Genomic DNA, 19,816 nt, shown 5'->3' with positions numbered 1-19,816 from the left:
AAGTGTTAAGAAAAAAGGGGATGGAGAACCATTCTATATTAAAAGAGCCTTAAGAGGCATAAAAACCAAATGGCAATATTGGATCCTTGATCAAATCCTGGTTGGAAAAAAACAGCTATGGAAGACATTTGGGAGACAATTGGGACAGTCTGAATATGAAGTGAGAATTAGGTGATATTAGGGAATTAATGTTAATTGTGTGAGGCGTGACAATGATCTCGTGGCTAGGGAAGAGAATGTCCTAATTCCTGGGAGCTGCATGTTGAGAGGTTGGAGGGTGAAGTAGCTGAATGGGGATAACTTATTTGTTACGGTTCTGCAAAGTATGCGTGCCCAGCATATATGGCAAAGTGCTGAGAGTTACTACATCGAGGCTAGTATGCAGTTACTCATCGTACTGTCTACTCTTCTGTTTGATAATGTTCATAATGAAGGGTTTAAAAATCATTTCTAAGAAGTTAAAACCTAAATTAAGATTCTTGGTAGCTGTGAACATTTTTTTTTTTTTAATTGAGCACTCTGTGCTTGTTGTGGGGTCTGTGGGATTGATAGGAGTGGTGGCCCAGCAGCTGTCCCGGACGCGGCAGGGACACTGGGCCCCACTTGCGTGGTTACTGCCATAATCGCCTCCACCTGTTGAATGAAATCAGACAGGTTGTGGTAACTTGCCCAGAAGATACCGGAGTGGGAATCAAATGTCGTTGGAACTTGAAAAAGAGAGTAGAGGACAAAACTGAAGAGAGAAGAAGAGGGGAAAAAAAAAAAAGAAAAAAGAAAACAACAGAGCACTGATTATACAAACAAGTAGCCCTGTCCCTTCCCAGGCATTTCCCCTCCCCTACTTGCCTTTGCAGGGTTGGAGGTGGGTGCAGTGTTCATAAGGAAAAACATCAGGTCGTTTGTTTTTTCACTGTCTCCAGACACAGTTTTCCTTGAAAAGAATGGTCACAGGCAGATAGCTCATCTGATGCTTCTGAATGCTCCTTAATTTTCAGCAATAAAATACATCTTTCTCACTGGGACAGACGCTTAGTGACTTCCCCGATAGATGTTTATTCTCTGTCTCTTCCCCCATCACACACTTCCTGCACCGGGATTTTAAAAAGGTCAGTAAGATTACATGTAAGAGATCGTTTCAAAAGAGAAGGGGATGCCATTCATCCAGTGCAGAACACACTTTCATGTGAATGAAAATGTGTGGTTTTAATTACTCGGGTCTAGGAATACTCAACTCTTCTCAGAGCTTCAAGCTCTTACTTCTGTTTATCAGCCTTCCCCCCCCCCCCCCCCACCCATCAGTTCATTCTTCAACTTCCTGTTATCTGGTAGAATACTACGCCCTTACGGGTGGGACAAAGCCCCGTGTCACACAGTTTTCTCCACTCTGTTATATGCCAGCCAGTCTGGAACCATAGTCCTCCAGGGGTAGGGCCGGCCTCTCCCACAGTCAAGAACATTCTTTCTCTTGGTTAGTATGTATTAAAACTCACCTTTGTTTTGGATCGGTTTTTGAGGATGATTTTATTCTGTGCTTGTGGCCTGTTTTTCTGCTTAACCCAGATAGTTTTGAGTCGTGTTGTTTTACTATGCTTTTTCAAGTTTGATGGAAAGTCTTAGGTCAAGTCTCCTAGAAGGGGAGGGGTGGATTCACACGTGTGTGATTCATTAGTGAAGGTCCCCCAGAAGGGCAATCAGAACAGAGTGGGGAAGGGCCAGAAGCCCAAGTAAGGACAACTTCAAGCAAAGTCCTAGCCTCTGCCTGACCCCACAGGGGAGTTCTAGAACATAAATCCTATCTCAGGGCTGGTCCAGGCCACTTGACAGCGTTCTCACACTCTTCCTCCATCGAGACACTGACTAGGGTGGATCTGGAGAAATGCAAACTTCTAATCATTTCCAACAGTTTGTGGACGGTGCAGGCCAAGCCAGGCCTAGGCCCAGCGCAGCCCTTCAAAGAGAGATGCAGCGAGGGCTGGTAGGAATGAGGTGTCCATGGGTTGTGTGTGTGTGTGTGTGTGTGTGTACATAGTGTCCACTGAGTGGGCAAGACCCTTGCGTGACTCTTCCTTCCATATATTCCTTGAGGTTTCTTTCTTTTTTTTTTTAAAATGAAAATTTTACTATCAATTTTCTAAAGAGCCAGTTGGAAATTGAAAGTACTGAATCTACGAATGGACTTAAGTATGTTCTTTTCAAAGCTGACTTTCTTCTCTTCTGTTTGCTACATCCCTTGGGGTGCAGATTTAGAGTGTTTTAGTTGTGTGGTTGAATTGAAAAGACTGGGAATGATTGACTGATCTCCACTGTTAAATAAATGTTTAATGATACCACGAATTTTGAGACAAGGACTGCAGTTAATCAATTAAAACCCAGGCGTAGTATATCTGTTTAATTAAGGTTGGAGATCCAGTGACATTCCTAAAATAAACTATACTTTGGATGGATTCAGATAATGATCTTTTATTTGTTTTCTTTTCTTTAAAAGTGGTATGTCAACATCACTTCATTTCTACATTTCAGAGTTCTGTACATTTCTTAAAAGGAAATAAGCAATGCTCAATGTACAAAGTAAAAACAGAAAACTAGAAAAATCTGAATAAAGTGGAGCAAGTTGCCGTAGGTCATACAGTACAAATTAGTCATTAGATGTCATCTGAAGTGCAATATACCACTGCTGTGATGATGAGTTAAGGAATGAAATAAAAATACTCTATTTTAAACAAACAGTATATATATATTTATATGTATATTTTTTACAGATAGTAGACCCAGTGATATCTGCAGTATTGTAAAAACTTATTTACAAATAACTTTTTTAGACATTACATATACATCAGCACCGTAGTAAAAACAAAAACAAAAACAAAACAAAACGACCTTATTAAAATCTACCTCTCTATTTAGTTGGTCCCAGTATTAAGCATTTGGAGGAAGCTATTAAAAAGTACTGGAGCCCCCTTCTCCCATCAGCCACCTCCAGCTTCTCATCATTGCTCATATATTTGTTTCCTGTACCTTTCAGAAAAAGGTAATTATGTTTTCTGTCTTCTTGCTTATTTACTTTTTTGTTTATTTATTTTTTTTTTTTTGGTTTTTACCTGTTTCTACTCAAGAGTTTCCATGGTGGTGTCCCTCCCTGGGCAAGGAGTTCATGGTCACCTGCCACCACGTCTTCCTAGGAGGAGCCGAGCCCCTGCCTGGGCTCTTGCCCACCTGGCCTCCTCTGGTCTCCATCCTGCCCCTTGCTCAGTAGATCTACCACCTTGGGCCATGGCGAGCAAGCCAACGACAGTGTTTGCCTGCCTGCCGCCTCTCCGCCCTCTGCCCCCAGCTTTCCATTCCAGCCCCCTGTCTCAGGAACGCCCTGTGAGTGCAGCCGGTCCAGCTCCCCCCAGCCTGGCTGCAGCGAGGTACGAGTAGATGCACAGGAGGAGCCAGGCTTTCGGACGCCGAGGGAGCGTGTGGTGGGAGAAAAGCATGCTCCACTCTTACTCTGGACAGTAATTATGCCACATGGCCTCCAAAATGGGGCGGTGGGAACAGCAGCAAGGACAAAAGACACAAGCCTTATGGTAAGTAGCAGAGGTTGTCATCCCTTCCGACAGACTTCGCCTGGAGCAGATTGGAGTGAATTACAAAGAGAATGACTGTACAGGACTTTGGAAGTGGATGACTTTGCCCATATGGAAGGAACTGTATCTTCCTGCTTTTTATCGTCAGAATGGGTCAGGTGGAGCCACTGACATTTCAGTTCATCTCTCAGCGTTTTAGATTTGTCTTTCTGGTCAGGAGGGACTAAGGGCAAGGCCAGTTTCAGAACACAGGGAGCAGGGTGAGCGCCTTTGGGCCACGGCTCCCAGGGTAGAGCAGAAGCATCCGGTGTGGCTCACAGCAACCCACCATGGAGCATCAGAGGGGCCTGCTCAGTTCCAGGCAGAGACTATTCACTCAACTACACGTTAGAGAAAGAAAACTCCAGGGTCGCCTTGGCATTTCAGGCCTTGTCTAAGTGCTTGCCTTTATTACGATTCTGCCCAGGCCCCCAGAGACTTTTGTCTTCATTTCTTCTCGTATAGTGTGTAAGGAGAAGCAAGGGCAGGATGGGTGGAGGCAAGGAGGAACAAGGGCAGGGGTGCGGGGAAAAGCGGCCACACTGGCAGACACGGCAGCCGGTCGGGGTCTCTCCCCACCCTGCGGCCACCGGCAGGAGCCGTGGACTGCCTAGCCGCCGCTGTAGGACACCGGGCCCCCAGGAGGCTCCAGGCCGACTACCCGGAGTGCCGGCGCCACGGTCACGGTCACCGGCAGAGGGCTGCGGCGCCCCTTCTCCAGGCTCGCGTGGCTCTCTTGGACAGGCAGCTGACAGCAGCGCCTCTACAATTCCTGAGGGTCCTCCCCGGGCAGCCGACGGGCTCGGAGGAGCCTCTGGGGTCTCCCGTTCGCCGCGCCTACCCTCCAAACACACCAGCGCGTCTCCACGCCTGACCTCTCTCGGCGGCCCGAGCGCGGCGCGCTTCCGACCTGTGCTCTTGGGCCGGGCAACCACGCGGCGGCGTCCGCGGGGCGCTCCCGGGCCCGAGGCTCCGCGGTGCGCGGTCTCCGGCTCGGGGCCAGGCGGGGCTGGCGGAGCCCTCGCGCTGCGCGGCGGTCTGGCGCGGCTGGCGCAGCGCTCCCGGCGCCCGGCGAGCACAGGGGCTGCCGAGCACAGGGCCTTCGGATCCGTCTTCCCCACCGGCCTCGGCGGCGCCCCTCTCTCTCGCAGCCGGGATCCGCGTGGCGTCTTGTCTCGACTGCTGTGTGGAAATCCGGTGAAATGAGGCCCAGCGCGGCTGTGGACTGGCACCTGGATCTTTCACTGTCAGCCAGCTGCAGTTTTGCTCAGTTTACGTGGGTCAAAAAAACAAAAAAAACAGGGATGGCTCAACATCCTGTTTCTTTTTCACGTTTTAGGCTTTCAACACTAGACTTGTGGCTCTCGCGGCTCCTCTTGACTAGGGGTTCCCAAACAACTCATCAAGCTCCTGCATCCACTCGTCCCCCGGCCCGCCTTTGATGATGGAGTCCACGAGGTCCGCACTGTCCGAGAGGCCGGGGAAGGAGGCCCCGGCTGCTTCGCCGCTATAATTGTAGGACATGTCCTGAGCGGGGTTCCGCTCGTAGGCCTGGCTCTGGCTGCCGGGAGCGAAGCTGCCGCTGGGCATCTGCTGCTGGGCTGGGGGCTGGCTGAACGCTGGCATGCCCGGGACGCCCTGGCTTAGGCCAGGCATGACCATGGGCCTGGCCTGGCCGCTGCCTTGCTGCCCCGGGAGCGGTGGCATTATCTGGCGACCCATGGCAGCTGGGTTGAGGGTTCGCACGGCGCCAGTGTTAGCATCCACAACCTGGCTCAGTCCCTGGGGGAAGTGTTGCTTGGTCAGCCTCGGCTGGCCAGCCTGAAGTGGGTAGCTGGCGCCGCTATTGAACGATCCCAGTTCTCCACTAGTCCTCCCGGGCATCCCCTGTAAGCTCCTCTGTGGCCAGCTCTGCGTTCCCTGCTGGACTGTTCCCATAATGCCCTGCAGCCTTGGCGGGCCCTGGGGCCTTGGCAGGGCTTGGCTCACCGGCCCTTTCATCTGCTGGTGCTGCTGGGTAATGGCTGAGTTCACCAGCATGCTCTGACCAAAACCACTCACCATCCCAACCCCTTGCCCAGAGGTGGGCTGCCTTGGCCCCTGGCCTTGGTTGTGTGTGATGCTCATGCCACTTTGGTTTGGGTGCTGCAACATTTGGGTCATCCCTGTGCTCATATTGTACATTCCTGGTTGGCTGGTAGGTGTGTTGCTATAAGGGGCCAGTCCCATCTCGGACTGGGCTGCTGCCGCGGCCATTGTCCCTGGGTTCTGGGAGGGTCCCATTCCCATCATGCCTGCGTTCTGTGCCATCAACCGTGACGTTCGAATGCTCTGGAGGGCCGCTTGGCTTCTCACGGCTGCTATATCCTGGGGAGAACCTACAGGGGAAAAAAAGACATACCCATTCACTCATCTTGATAAGCAGTTTACTGTAACGTGTTGTTGGGATTATCTTTAGGCATGACAAAATTCTTTTATATGAAAGGATCTACTCTGATCCTAAGTCCTTAATAAAAATGATTATTTTTCTGACTATAATATATGCTGATTGTAAATAATTCAGAAAATACTGAAAAGTACGATGAAAACTAAAGTTACCCAACCCCCCCCCCCAGAGATAAACACTGCTATTATATAAATAGACACATGAAAATAGGGATCATACTGGATACATGCTTTTGTAGTTGACTTGATAGACTTATTTTTGTTCACATTTCAAAAGCAAATTGTTTCTCACTCTTCTTGATAGGATGCCATCCTCAACCAATCAGACACCATTATTCTTGGAGGTGAGAGGGAATTCACCTACTGGGCTAAATGAAGAAGCAACGGCTGATCACTTTGTGTATTCTGTTTGTGAAGTGGAACATGGTTCAGTAGAGAACAGTATCAATAAAGACCATTAGACTAATTTCCCTTAAGACTTGAGCAGGATTTGAGAGGTTAAAGGCCAATGCTCCTGCTAAGAAGCTATTTCGACAGATGAGACATTTTTTGGATCCACTCTATAGATTTCCACATGCTCCAGATTCTCTGAATCATAACATGTCAGGGCAAACTGGCCAGCTTCCTGAGCTAGAAAAAGAAATCATCCTGCTACTTGCTCCTTGGCAATGAACTTTATGCATTTTTGCAGCAAAGTCCACTCACTCCTTCAAGTCGGCAATGACCACTTTTCTCAGCAGATCGCTAACATGGTTTTAATGATGCTGTTTATAAGTTGACCAGAGTATGAATGCCAAGTCCCTCAACTTTAATTAGGCATTTGAGTGAGTCCTTCTGTTACGGAAGCTGGACTGGATCGCCTGACGGAAGAACCAAGTGGTACCCAGAGATCGTGGAGGATAGGAGGTTTATTTAGTGCCTGCGGGCTCAGAGGAGAGTGGTCTCCAAAGGCCTGAGCCCCCGAGCACAAAGGGCAATTTATACACTTCGACTTCCACATACTCAGCACTTTTGGTGCGTGCGCGAGGCGGGACAGGGAGGACACGGATTGGTGCGCGGGGGGAAGCGGAACAGGGAGAAGAACCCGAAGGGGCCCGGGGCAAGGACTGGGACTCTCTCGCTGGCTCGGTCGGCCATCTTAGGACACAGATTTTCCTTATCACTTCTTTACATGTTCTTAGGAAATTTCCAAATCAGCCAAGAGAATAGAAATGTCACCCTTAGAACCCCAATGTTGTAAAGGGCGAGGAGGTGCACAAAAATGAGTTTTTTCTATGTCCCTGTTAATAATGATTAAGTCTATGAGACAAAGAAAAAAAAATTTTTTTTTTTCTGGACACTTAAAAAAGATGCAGCATGGGAACCAATCGATATTATAAGCAAATGTGATGCAACCTGGAACTGGGATGAGAAACCAGATGAGAACAGTGTAAGCTTGTTAAGCCTGGCACCTGGGCAGTAAGTGTGTTTCTGTCTTCCTGATAGGGTTATTGATTTCTGGGCAGCAAATATGTCTCCATATTTTCTTTCTTTCTTTAAGAAAGAAAATTATGGGAATTTTGATTATGACTTAAGTTTTTGTGGCTTGAGATCAATATGCTGCATTGAGAAATGAAATGGTTTCTGTGGGGGAAAGCTGGAAGGGCTGGGGGGAGATCCTTACAAATGTTTCAGTTTTCTGTTTTAAGCTTCATTATACCTAAGTGATTTAAAAAAAAATCAAAAGTTCCTGTTAAACACTGGATGGAAGTATATATTGCGATTTGTAATCTTGTTATGAAGTTTTGTGACCTTAACGACTAAATATATATCGACTGCATGGCCAATCTGATCAACTGTGGTGAAATGGGTTATTGAGTTGTTTATAAAAAAATTTTAAGGAGAAAATATTGCTGACTCAGAGACTGATTGGCTAGACCCAAATTACATAAATAGGCTGATGAGCTGCTGGAAACAGATGAAAAGACTTCCATATTTTGGACATTTTTGTTGTATGTTTATAATGGATATATTAAGGGACTGGAAATGATCTGGGCTACTTTGGTGAATGAGAAATAGGTTCCTCTTTTTAGAGGACAGAAATGCTGCAATGCCTTTTAAGAGGGACTGAACCATTAATTCAAGCCAACCTGTATTTTAAGTATGAAATGACTGTACTACCTAGGTATAACTTTTATGGGAAAAAAAAAGGGGGCATTTTAAAACCAGCAACCAGCTCCATATGTTTATCCTAAGTAGAAACAAAATGCTTTTTATTAATCTAATTTTATGCTTTCAGTAATTTAAAATATGTATAGAAAAAATGCAAATGTGTCCAAAGAATTACCTTGAAGTTATATGATTACTATATATGTTAAATAATAGACCAATTTTTTTCTTCTTCTTCCATTTTTGTCTAAAACAGATATTATTGTGGGGACACTGTACTCATATTAATTTTTATTAATTAGGCATTTGAGTGAGTCCTTCTGTTACGGAAGCTGGACTGGATCGCCTGATCCACCGGTTCACGTCACAATGTCAAAGAAAATCTTCCATATTCAAATAGAGATCATAGGCAATTTTTTCTTAAAAGGGTCTCTTTTCTATTTTCACTTGCAGGAAGCCTGTATTCGTGAAAAATAAGCATTTCTCCATAGGCATGTAACATTGCCCAGAGGCAGAAAACTCAATAAGAGAAAGATAGTCATTAAACCTTTGAAATGTGTACTGGTGAGCGTTCGTGTAGGTTCTCATGCAAGTTATTCCTAACGGAACTCTCCAAGGACAGTATTTCTTATCTACCAATTTGCTGTTTTCCCAGATACATAACATTATGATATCTAAGGTGTTAGTAAAATAAAATAGGGAGGAGAGTAAAAAGAGAAAAAAAGTGTATCAGTCAGCCTAGGGACCCTACAATGTCACTGGTTGTTCAACTTAAGTACAGCTAAATTTCTAGTTTGATTACCTGTGGTGTGGGGTTTTAGACAAGTTCAAAGAGTAGAACTTTTAAAAACTGGACCCAAAGCATACAGAATAACTCATAATACAGAAGTATTACATTTCTGTGGGTCCCTTTATTCCAAAAGATAATAAATGAGTTATGAACCTAGAAAAGTCAAGGGACACTCTGCCGGGTTTATAAAATTTTATATTTTTAATTAGTTCTTAATAGAAATCACCAGTTCTTAAAGTGTGGCCCTTGGGCCAGCAGGAGCTGCAGAGCAACTCCTGGGAGCTTGTTCGAAATGCAAATTCTCAGGCCCTACTCCAGACCTCCGGAAACTGGGGCTGGGGCCAGGCCGGCTGTGCTTTTTTTTTTTTTTTTTTAATTCAACTTAGTTGGGCGCCTGGGTGGCTCAGTTGGTTAAGCGACTGCCTTCAGCTCAGGTCATGATCCTGGAGTCCCGGGATCGAGTCCCACATCGGGGTCCCCGCTCAGCGGGGGGTCTGCTTCTCCCTCTGATCCCCTTCCCTCTCGTGCTCTCTGTCTCTCATTCTCTCTCTCTCAAATAAATAAATAAAATCTTAAAAAAAAAAATTCAACTTAGTTAACATATAGTGTATTACTAGTTTCTGGGGTAGAATTTAGTGATTCATCAGTTGCATATAACACCCAGTGCTCATTACATCAAGTGCCCTCCTTAATGCCCATCATCTTGTTACCCCAACCCCCCCACCCCCGCCCCCTCCGGCCACTCTCAGTTTGTGCTTTCACAAGCTCTGCTGGTGATTCTGATGCAGCTAAAGTTTGAGAAGTACAGGGATAAACCTGGGGCGGGGTGGGGGTGGGGCTCTGGGTCTGCAAGAAAAACTATGCGTGTTAAGAGTGACCGTTTCTACTCCCCTCTACCCATGACCAAATGAGAAACAGAATTCTTCAAAGAATCTTGGCACTAATTTAGTGCACAGAACACCTGTGCACACCTTCATTCCTTTTGTCCTTCCCTGGGTCAAGTTCAAAGGTTCTGAAATGATACACGTGTTCCAGGGGTGGCAGGGACTGGTAGCTACTCAAGCGCCAGTATTTTCACAGGCAACCTTCAGTGAGATCTGGCAGTGAACACCAGTGGCTTTCAGACTCTTTAAAACCACTACTCACAGTGTGTGATCCAGTATATACACGTGCGGGTTTATAACAGAAACAAAAGTTTCCCTTATTATGATATACTCTGATAATTGTTTTCTATTCTCTTTCTTTTATTATTATTATTTTTTAAAAGATTTATTTATTTGAGAGAGAGCGAGCACAAGCAGGGGGAGCAGGAGAGGGAGAAGCAGGCTTCCCACTGAGCAAGGAGCCTGATGCAGGACTCGATCCCAGAACCCTGGGATCATGATCTGAGCCGAGCGAAGACACCCAACCAACTGAGCCACCCAGGTGCCCCACTATTCTATTTCTTTTAAAAAATGTTGGTTGTGACCCATTAACTTGTCTTCACAACCTCCTTGTGTGTTGCAACCCAAGACTGAAAAATGTTACCCTACTCATGAATTTTTCACCCACCGTCCACTGAGAAGGCTAGCACTTGTGCAATGCTATGCCAAGTTTGTATATATTTACATATATGCATATTTATGTACAAGGGGATTCATAGCTTCTGGCAGATTCTCGAAGCCATAGGTAACACTTGAGAAATTAGGACCTAGGATGTAGGTCCCGTGAAAAGGGCAGAGGATGGGAATTAGGATTTCTACTACTAAAAGCACAGCCGGCCTGGCCCCACCCCCAGTTTCTGGAGGTCTGGAGTAGGCCCTGGAGCCCCCTGAAAACTCCTGTGATGAGATTGGGAAGGGTCTTCAGGCTCACCCTCTACCCCATACAAGACCCTCAGGGGCTCTCTCTATCGGAGTTGGAAGGGATTGATATTTGAGGGGACTTTCTACAACATAAAGGAATGGCAACACAGAGCCTACAATGTGCCCATTGCTACTGGGTCACAAGTCGGGATTTCTGCAAAGGGCAGCAGGATCAACATAGTCCAAACTCAAGGCCCTGTGCATCTCCTAGATTCAGCAGAGATTGGAGGCTGCTGCCAGCCAGATTCTTCCATGTCAGTCGTTGGAAGTGAGGGCTTTGGCCAGCTGACGTATTAGGATTAGCAAGAGGGATGTGGCACAGGACTGTTCCTCCCGCACTCACCGACATGACGATCCAGACATAGACAAGGCTGACAGGGAACCAACTAGGCACCAGCATGCCCTTATTGGCTATTAAACTATTGAAATACTTCTGCATCTTTGGTAAAGAACAGCTGTTCCAGCCCTGCCTCCCCGCCCCCACAGCCACTCTGACCCCTCCCGGGGCCAACCAGGACCTCTCTGTGACCCAGCCACCCAAAGGTTAATACCTGGCACAGCAGGAGACTCCAAAAATGCATTCTGACGGATTGGTACCCTCACTTCTTAAATATTTTTACTATTACCTGAACACGAACCCAGCCCAGGAGGCAATGCCCCTTGGCTACATTTGCACTTACACGTCATGGCTGGAAGGTATAAAATGGAAGAGGGGTGCACTGGCCTCACCTTGGAACTGATTGACCTGCGGCACAGGGTAGGGATTCCGCTGCTGCTGGAGGTGCTGACGGGGTAAATGTGATTGCTGCAGCTGCTAGAACGACAGGACAAGAAGGGCAGGGGGGTGACACGGGGAGAGACAATGAAATATTGTGGCAGTTTCGAGGAAGGCACTTTTTTCAAACACTAAACCTTGTGTTGAGGAATCAGGTGCATCCAGGCAGGTGCACAAAGCCCAAGTTTGACGCATTTTCACAAAGCGAACATATTCCCGGTAACTGGCATCTAGATCAAGAAACTGAGCTCTGCTGGGAGCCCCGCAGGCCCCTTTCCAGTCGTTACTGACCCCAGGGAACCACTTCATCTGGCCGGGGAACCACTCTCCTGACCTAACAACGCAGCCTAGGGATGTCTGCTTTTGTACCTCGTGTAAGTGGACTTATACAACGTATTGGTGTCTGGCTGTGGCATCTGGCTTCTTGCATTCATCACTGTATTCATGAGACTCATCCATGTTGATGTGTGTAGCTGTGGTCAGGTCACTGTCACTGCCGAACAGTATTCCATCACACGAATGACTAGACCACGACTTATTTACCTGTTCTACTAGTGACGGTCCTTTAGAGTGTTTCCAGTTTTTGGCTGTCACAAATACCGCTGCTAGGAACTTCCTTGATCATGTCTTTGGGTGAACATCTGGCAGACCTCCTGGCCCATGAAGAGTGTGTACTGTGGGAGGCAGTTTTGACTTTGACTACCTACCATCCCCTTGCATGTTTTCCTTAGCGATGCAAGACCCAGTGCAAGGGACAAGCAACTAATTTTTGTCCTAAATAGATACTTCCGGTACGGAAGATGGGATTCTCAGGGGCTACAAACAAGGCTCATCTTATTCCCACGAGGCCACACTGCCTGTAAGATACATCCCCCCAAGTAAAATACACAGCATTTAGTGCCTTAAGGAAACCCGCGTGGGACTCTGCATGTACCAGGAGCCGGGAGGCTGGCGATTTCGTCTTTCTTCTTCCACTCCCGGGGATTCTGCGCTGCTAGCGCTGTTACCAATCTACTGGAAAGGCTATTATGATCATTACGATGCTGTATGTGAAAAGGGAAAGAAACTGAGAGCGAGGTGGCAAGAGCAGAGAAAGGGGTTTGAGTTTGCGTGACCTTCGGCACGTCATTACCTCCCCCTGCCCCTGCTGAATATTCATGGAGCACCTTCCATCGGCTCGGGCTTATAAAGAACACACAACAAGGGCCCTGCTCTTTCAAGTGTTCATTATAAAAATAACACACATTGACCACTTCTTAACACATGTGTTTATTTCTATTTTTTTCCTCTTGTTTTTGTTTCTGGGCAGCTCTATAATTTTCTTTCTCTTTCTTTTTCTCTTTTCTTTTTCTTGACAAGGCCAGCCCAGTACTCTGGCAACCAAAGAAAAGAAAAGCCTCTGCCCTGCTCACCCCATCCTGTGGTGCCTACCAGGGTGTTTTGCACAAACTGTTGAAATTAATTAATTGTGTAGATAAAGTGTAGACAAGAAACCATGCTAATCTTTTAGGCAGCAATAGAAGGGCATTACTGAGAGTAAACTGAGCACTTCAAAGCTTCTCCTCTGCCAAACTTCTCATATTATGTAAGAATTTAAGTGTCCCACTGCCAACTGGGAATAAGCCCTGGGGTGGCCTGGGGTGGGGTGGGAGTGGGGCTCCAGTTCCAGTCCTTGGCTCTGCCTCTCGAGCTCTGCCATCTCTGACAAATCCCATGAGCTGCCTGGCCTCAGTTTCCTCACAGGTAAAATACAAAAGCCTTCATGATCACCAATATTTCTTTCAGGTCTAAAATTCTAGGTTCTGTGGAACCTTTATGAATGGATGAGAGGTGACCCGCTCCGTGCCCTTTGAGAATAAGGGATTTAACGTTAATTCACACCTGCTTTCAACCTGCTCTGTTCGGATTCTTAAATCCACTAGAATCATTTTAAAGTTCCCAAAGATAGGCAAGATCACAAATCCTTCTGTTTCTCCCTCCAGGAAATCCCAGGATCTCTAATACTCTGCTTTCAAGACTAAAATTCTTAGGACACTTTCACAGCTGCTGCAGAGCTCAAGAAAGTCAGCTTGGCATTGATATGGCACGTATTCATTCTCGAAACGCAAAGCTGACAGCTCACCACCTGTGACCCCTCGCGAGCCTGCGCCCATCAGCTCTGTCTCGGGGCCCAGGTAAGATGCAGCGCTGACTTGTTCCTGCACATGCTCCCCGCCTCACTTCTGGGCTAGTCCCACGGCAGGGCTCGCACCCGTGGCTGCAGTTCTCACGCCACATTCCGTGACACCAGGGCCACGTGACAAGTACCCCCCCCCCCAACGTGTACAGCTTCCCGTCCAAGTACTAACCAGGCCCGACCCTGCTTAGCTTCTGAGATCAGACGAGATCGGGCGCATTCAGGGTGGTATGGCCGTAGACTCCTGTACAGTTTCCAAAGAATTTTACACGCATGATTCCATGTGGTCCTTAGAGCAGCTACAGGAGAAAGGCTGGCGGATTATTAAGCCTAACCTGGTGGACGACGAGAAGGGGGTGAGAGGTTTTTCCAAAATCACACCACAGGCAAAAGATGGGCCACATTTTGAGTCCGAGTAAAACTGTTCTTTCCTGGGTCCCTCTCCACGACTCGGTTTCTATACCCCTTCGGCCATCTTTTCCAAGGGGCCCTGTATTTCTGTGAGTGCTGGGTTCTGACGGCTGCCCTATTCTCTCAGCGCCTCGTCTGGGCATCCTCCTGTGGCAGCTCTTCTTCCACTCTTCTGCTTCCCTCCTTGTTCCCTGAGGTGTGGCTGCCCCCGCCGAGTGGGACAGTGCTGGCTGGCTCAGCGGCGTTCGGCCTGGTTACCCTGGCTCCTATTTGTGCCTGGGTCACAGCACACACATCAAAGGCCAAACTTCCTGGGATTGGCTGAGGAGAGGATTTACACAGCCCAGCTTGCCCTCGGGGCTCCATTTATCACTGCCTGAGAGATATTAGCATGGTTCCTTGTCACACACCTTATGCAGGGTGAGCGGGATAGAGGTTTGTTTGTACAAGAGCTGCCAGGCGGCTGACTGACCTTGGTAGAAAGGGAGACAGTTACACAGCTGTTCAAGAACAAAAGCAAAGAAGGGAACATAAGTGAACTGTGCTCAACAGTACACTTTTTCTATTTGGGGGATGAGTGGTGTGACTCTGAACCGCTGCTCTTAGTAGGGACCTCAACATGTCTGCATCCCACACAAGTATGTGTGTGTGTGTGTGTGTGTGTGTGTGTGTTGAAGGATGCTTGATAAATTTCCCAAATTCTGATTGTAGGAGGAACATTCTGGAAGGGAAACTGTCAGGCAGAGCTCCGTTGGGCTCTAAGCCTCATAGGACAACCTCGCACCTACCTCCTATAATCCGAGAGAGCTGCCCTGTGCAGACCCCACAGGAGCCAGCTAGAGATCTCTGATGGAAGCCTCAGGCCTTTCCTGGGATAATACGGAATCCAGCATGGGCGTCTTGAAAAACAGAACACACTGAAACCTACAGAAGCAGCTGTCAGGGAAGGCTTTCTTTCAAAGCTGGAGGAATTATATGGCAAGGGTGGACAAAGATGCCTAAGGTAAGGCTTTATTTGTGTTAGGCCTTCCTTTAACTCAAAGATTTCTTGAGCTGTTTTAAAGCTGTTGGGAATTTTCTTAAGTTTGCACCCTTCCTGTGACCCTGAGTTCAGCTTTCCAGGTAGTTCTGTGGGCCCTATTATTCTTCTATTATTCCTGTCCCATTGTTCATGACCAATTCTGTAGAATTCTCCTCAATCCCTCCTCCTGACATTTTCCTTCAAGAAACAATGTTCTCTGAGTTATTTTCTTTTTCTCTTCATGCTAGAAATATTAGCGTCTATGAAGAATGTGAGGCAGCCTCCCAACCCCCACACAGATGGCGCAGACTGCTGTACCAGAAACCAGAAGAAAAGGAGTCAGGCTTGAATCGAAGAAATGTCTCTGGCAAACGGGCCTTCAAATTGAGGGCTGAAGCCTGTCTTTTAAGAACAAACTCATTCATTCTAAGAAAAAGCCTAACTAATTGAAAGGTCTAAATTCTGCAGGTTCTTCTGTGATCCCGGGAAATGCTAGACTGTGACTCTCTTGACAAAGGACATGAACTGGAACTCTCCGGCAGACACCAGGCCCTGAATAAATAAATGCTTGCTGAATAAATGAATCATGTTACCTGCTCGGCCAGGATCTGCTGTTGTTGTTGCTGCTGCCTCTGCTCCCGCAGGAACTGTTGCTTCTGCTGCTCCATCAGCTGGGCCCGCTGGTCAATGAGCATCTGCTTCATGATGGCTGCCTGGGGCTGACTGCCGAGGAAGCCGGGGCCCGCGGGACCGGCCCCCGACACCATGCCGCCCGAGCCTGGCGGCACCGAGGACTGCATGGGGCCTGTGGTCCGGGGGAGTCCAACTGGGTGTTGCTCCTGGGAGGACAGGAAGACGAGAGAATGCACAGATTTCATATCTGAAAGGAAGCATGGGGCGGAGAGCCGAGGCTCTCCGTGGACCCGAGGGGTCCTGAGTGGCACACATTCTATTCCACAAAACAACCTAGTAATCCTCAAATCTGGCCTTACACGGTGGAACTGGAGAGGTACAGGGCAACAGTAATAGAGGATGGTGCTGGGACATCTGAGAGCAAGTCTAGTCTGTTTTGGATGGGGCTGATTAAGGGACAAAGACCAGGTAATCAGCTAACATTCTGCATTTCTCCAAAGGAAAGGGATGAAGACCTCAGGCTGGACCTTAAACCTCTTAACCTTTACTGCCCACCTGGCCTAAATGGACTTCTTCTTAGCCAGTAGGAGAGACCTTTATGGAAGATTTCTGGAATTTATTAAGCAATAGATCTACTATTCAATGGAATTCTAATTAATTTGCAACATTGGAAAGCTTTGCTATATGTAAAAAGAAAAATCCTGCTAGTGGGAGTTGTTGATGGTGAGAACTGGGAATGTGTTACACTGAACAAAGCTACGTAATCTCCCGACATCTTTAAAAATAGAACCAAGTCTCCTATGTCTGGGACAGTTTATAATGTGGGGGTTGATTTGGGTCTTTTGATTCTACAATTGTCTCAGTCAAATGATGGCAATTTTTAAGGATTGGTTCTTAAGGAGTAGGAAGTAAAGTGGTAGAAAACTATCCACAGAATCTAGTGACTACTTGGAGAATGTGCTCAGAGGGGAAGCCCATAACACCCAGATGGTGCTGGCCAGGAAAAATCGCTGATGGGAAGAGTTGGTAGGTGATCATAAGATTCGGCTTCTAGATAGTTCCTTTCTTATTCGTCCACTAAGCACACCTGGTCATGGCAAGTACTGTCTCAATATTCTGCAGAAATGTTCTTTTTAACTCATTCAGGTTTCAAGTAATTAATCTGCACACAGAGGATCTCATGTCTGAGATGAACACAAATTAAATGGGCACGCATGTGAAGACATACCCGGTCCTGGGATGAGGTACCAACATGAGGTCGAAGTCGTAAGAAATGAATATGAAGAACTCTATAGTTATTTAAATATTTTTGTATCCAGTCAAACTGGATTTTAATATTTTTTCCTACTGCTGCTTTGCTACCTCTTTGGTACAGATAGAGTCAATCAGGCTGGCACTGTCCTCTCAAAACCTACAGTTGAGTTGGATCTCTGGCTCTCCTAGAGACACGGTCCTGGATCTCATTCCCCACAGCTTGGGCTCGTGGACCTCCCCTCTGTTTTGTGGTGCTCAGCCATTCGTGCTTCTCCTTCCAGCGGCGAGCTACCTCAACCACATCTTCAGCTGCTCTTCTTCCCTCCCTCCACCGACAAACGACGCAAGCAAAACAAACAAAAAACCGTTACTCCTCTCAGCCTGGGAACAAGAGGCCAAGAGGTCCTGGGGAGTTAGTGCAGTAGCCCAGGTCACACTTCGCCAATGCAAGAATCGGAAATAGCAGAATTGGAACACTGATCTTGAGTCTAAATTTAGTATTCCTTCCACTGGTCCAGGCCCTTCCCAGACTGCGGCTTGGTGGTGCCAAACGTACACCTAAGAATTGCTTGTAGACTAAATATATAGTGTGTCTCCCAGAAGTGTACTGTGTTCTGTTTTTCAAATGTAAGTGTTGTTGCAAAACCCTTTTTGTCTTTGTGTATTTTCTCAGTAGACAATTATTAGGTAGACAGCTGTGAAATATTTATGTGAAAAAGAACTTATACTAAAAAATGCCAGGAACCTTTATGCTACCACAAAGTTTCCTTTAGGCCTGACCCCCACAGGCATCAAGATATTTCAGAGTCTCCCCCTTTCCCCAGGATTTGCTTCCTGTTTCCAAGCCCTTCCTTCCAATGGGATAAAGCTGCTTCTTGCCACCTTTAGAAACAAACGACTGATTGACTAACACTTTAACAAACGAACTCAATAAACAGTTAACCAATCAGCAAAAATACAGAATACAGGTTTTTTTTTTCCCCTCCTGTGTATTTTGGTATATTTAATATTTTCCAGTTTTGATAAGGAGGAGAAAGTTAGAAAAAAAAAAAATGAGACCCAAGGGAACTTAAGTTTGCTTCAGCTAGTTTTATGAGCAGGCTAGTCTGGGCTGGCCCTGGGCTGGCGCTGTTTATCTTTGGGCACTTTGTGATATTCTTGTCCTGTGTGACCAGCCCTGTGTAGCTGGGGAGCATGCCCAGAAGTGGTAAGTAGTCCCGTGTTGCTCTCCTAGCCTTTTCTCCACCCTGAAAAGTAAGGGAGAGGTAAATGAGATAGTGATGTAGATATATCCAGCCACTTTTGGCCCCTGTCTTCCTGGTGGGAAAGAAATACTTCAAAAGCATGGGGGGGGGGGGGGGGGGCGGCAAGACGATGACTTCCCAAAGAGACAGGTAGGTTATCACTTCCCAGGATTATGCATTTCTCCAAATGACTCCCTCCCAAAGGTTTTGCCTTGGGGTTTCCCTGAAGACCTAGGGGCAGGAGGGCCATGTGCATTTTAAAGACTTGCCTTCCAGATGAAACATCCGTGAAGCTAAGTTGATACGCCCTTAGGACTTTCCCAACAAGCTCTAATACATTCAGTGGCGGGTGAGTGACACCTAGAGCCCCAGCCTCAAGTGTGTATTGCAAAGTGTGAAGCGCACCAAGTGACTTGCCTTACAAATGGAGCTGGCTGAGGCCATTAACTGTTTCATATTACATGGCAGCTTTTAACCTCCGGTCTAAGAGGGCTTAATGAGCAAGAGTCTGTCGAATTTCAGGATTTCAAGCCACCGCTCTTGTTTCTAAGGAGGACACACACTGCGTGTGCAATTAGAGAAAACCAGGCTGAGCTTTCGTCAGAGAAATGTAATGCCTTGAAGCCAAATGATGCAGTATTTTTAGTTTTAATTACTGGCTCGTTCTCCACCCCGCCCCCTGCCCAACGACCTCCCTTGCCTTCTCGGTAGCTTCCCCTCAGAAAGGCAACTGGCTACACAGACCCTCATTACTCCCCAAACCTTCTCACTCTTCAGTAAAATAAAGGGGGGGAGGCAAAAATCAAAACCAATGAACCCATTTTACATAGCTTCTTCTCCAGGGAAAAAATCTTAGCAATTTTCTAAGGGCTGGAGAGAGGTAGGAGGTGTAAAAAACGCCCTACCTCCTCCAAAGAGGCAGTTTCCTACTTCAAAAAAAAAAAACAGCTGTGGTAAAAATATCTCCCAAGAGCAGCCAGCTGTTTATTTATAAATCTGTGCGTAGCGAAGCTTTATTTCTCTTAAGTGTTTTCAAGAACAAGCGTAGTGTTGGGGTGAGAGGGGCCGGGGTGGCTGGCGGCGAACCAAAAGAGCGCCGGCTCCGGGGAGGGGGCTCCCAAAAGGCTGCCGGCGGAAACGAGGCCGGAGCGCCGGGACTTGGGGGAGAACTGGGGGGGCGCTCGAGGAGGCCCCCGGCTGCAGCCTTTTCCAGGCGGTCCCTCGGCGGAGGAACAAGGAGCAGCTGCTGTTCTCCCCCTGCCCCAGCAGATGGTGGTGTCAGCCCGGCGCTCCGGCTTGCAGAGCCAGCTCCGCCCGCGCGGCGCCCCCCCCCCCGCAGATGGCTTAATCATGACTCCTGTTCCTCCCCCCCCCCGCGGCCCCCGCCCCCGCCCCGCGCGTCTGGGCGGACGCTGCGAACGTGGAGCCAGGCAGTCAAGTGTTACTGCGTACAGCAGGTAGCCT

At 47.4% G+C, this 19,816-nt stretch overlaps 1 protein-coding gene across 2 annotated transcripts in view; it reads right to left on the bottom strand.

Moving 5' to 3' along the window:
* Nucleotides 1-2,080: 2,080 nt before the first annotated feature.
* The window catches only part of MAML3 (mastermind like transcriptional coactivator 3), a 397,800-nt gene continuing 380,064 nt past the window's right edge, over nucleotides 2,081-19,816 (bottom strand). Inside the window, exons 3-5 of one of the 2 annotated variants that reach the window (XM_035023028.1) lie at nucleotides 15,815-16,060; nucleotides 11,568-11,652; nucleotides 2,081-5,989 (exon numbers count right to left, since the gene is read on the bottom strand). In XM_035023028.1, the coding sequence (XP_034878919.1) occupies nucleotides 4,992-5,989; nucleotides 11,568-11,652; nucleotides 15,815-16,060 (1,329 nt within the window). In that variant the 3' untranslated portion in view covers nucleotides 2,081-4,991. The remainder of the gene's footprint in view (nucleotides 5,990-11,567; nucleotides 11,653-15,814; nucleotides 16,061-19,816) is intronic. The other variant, XM_035023029.1, reaches the window with a different exon arrangement.

This window comes from Mirounga leonina, unplaced genomic scaffold (assembly GCF_011800145.1).
Source record: "Mirounga leonina isolate KUSES-001 unplaced genomic scaffold, KU_Mleo_1.0 Mir_176, whole genome shotgun sequence".
Taxonomy (NCBI): Eukaryota; Metazoa; Chordata; class Mammalia; order Carnivora; family Phocidae; genus Mirounga; species Mirounga leonina.
Note: the sequence above shows the minus strand (reverse complement) of the source record. Positions and strands in the feature narration are given on the sequence as shown.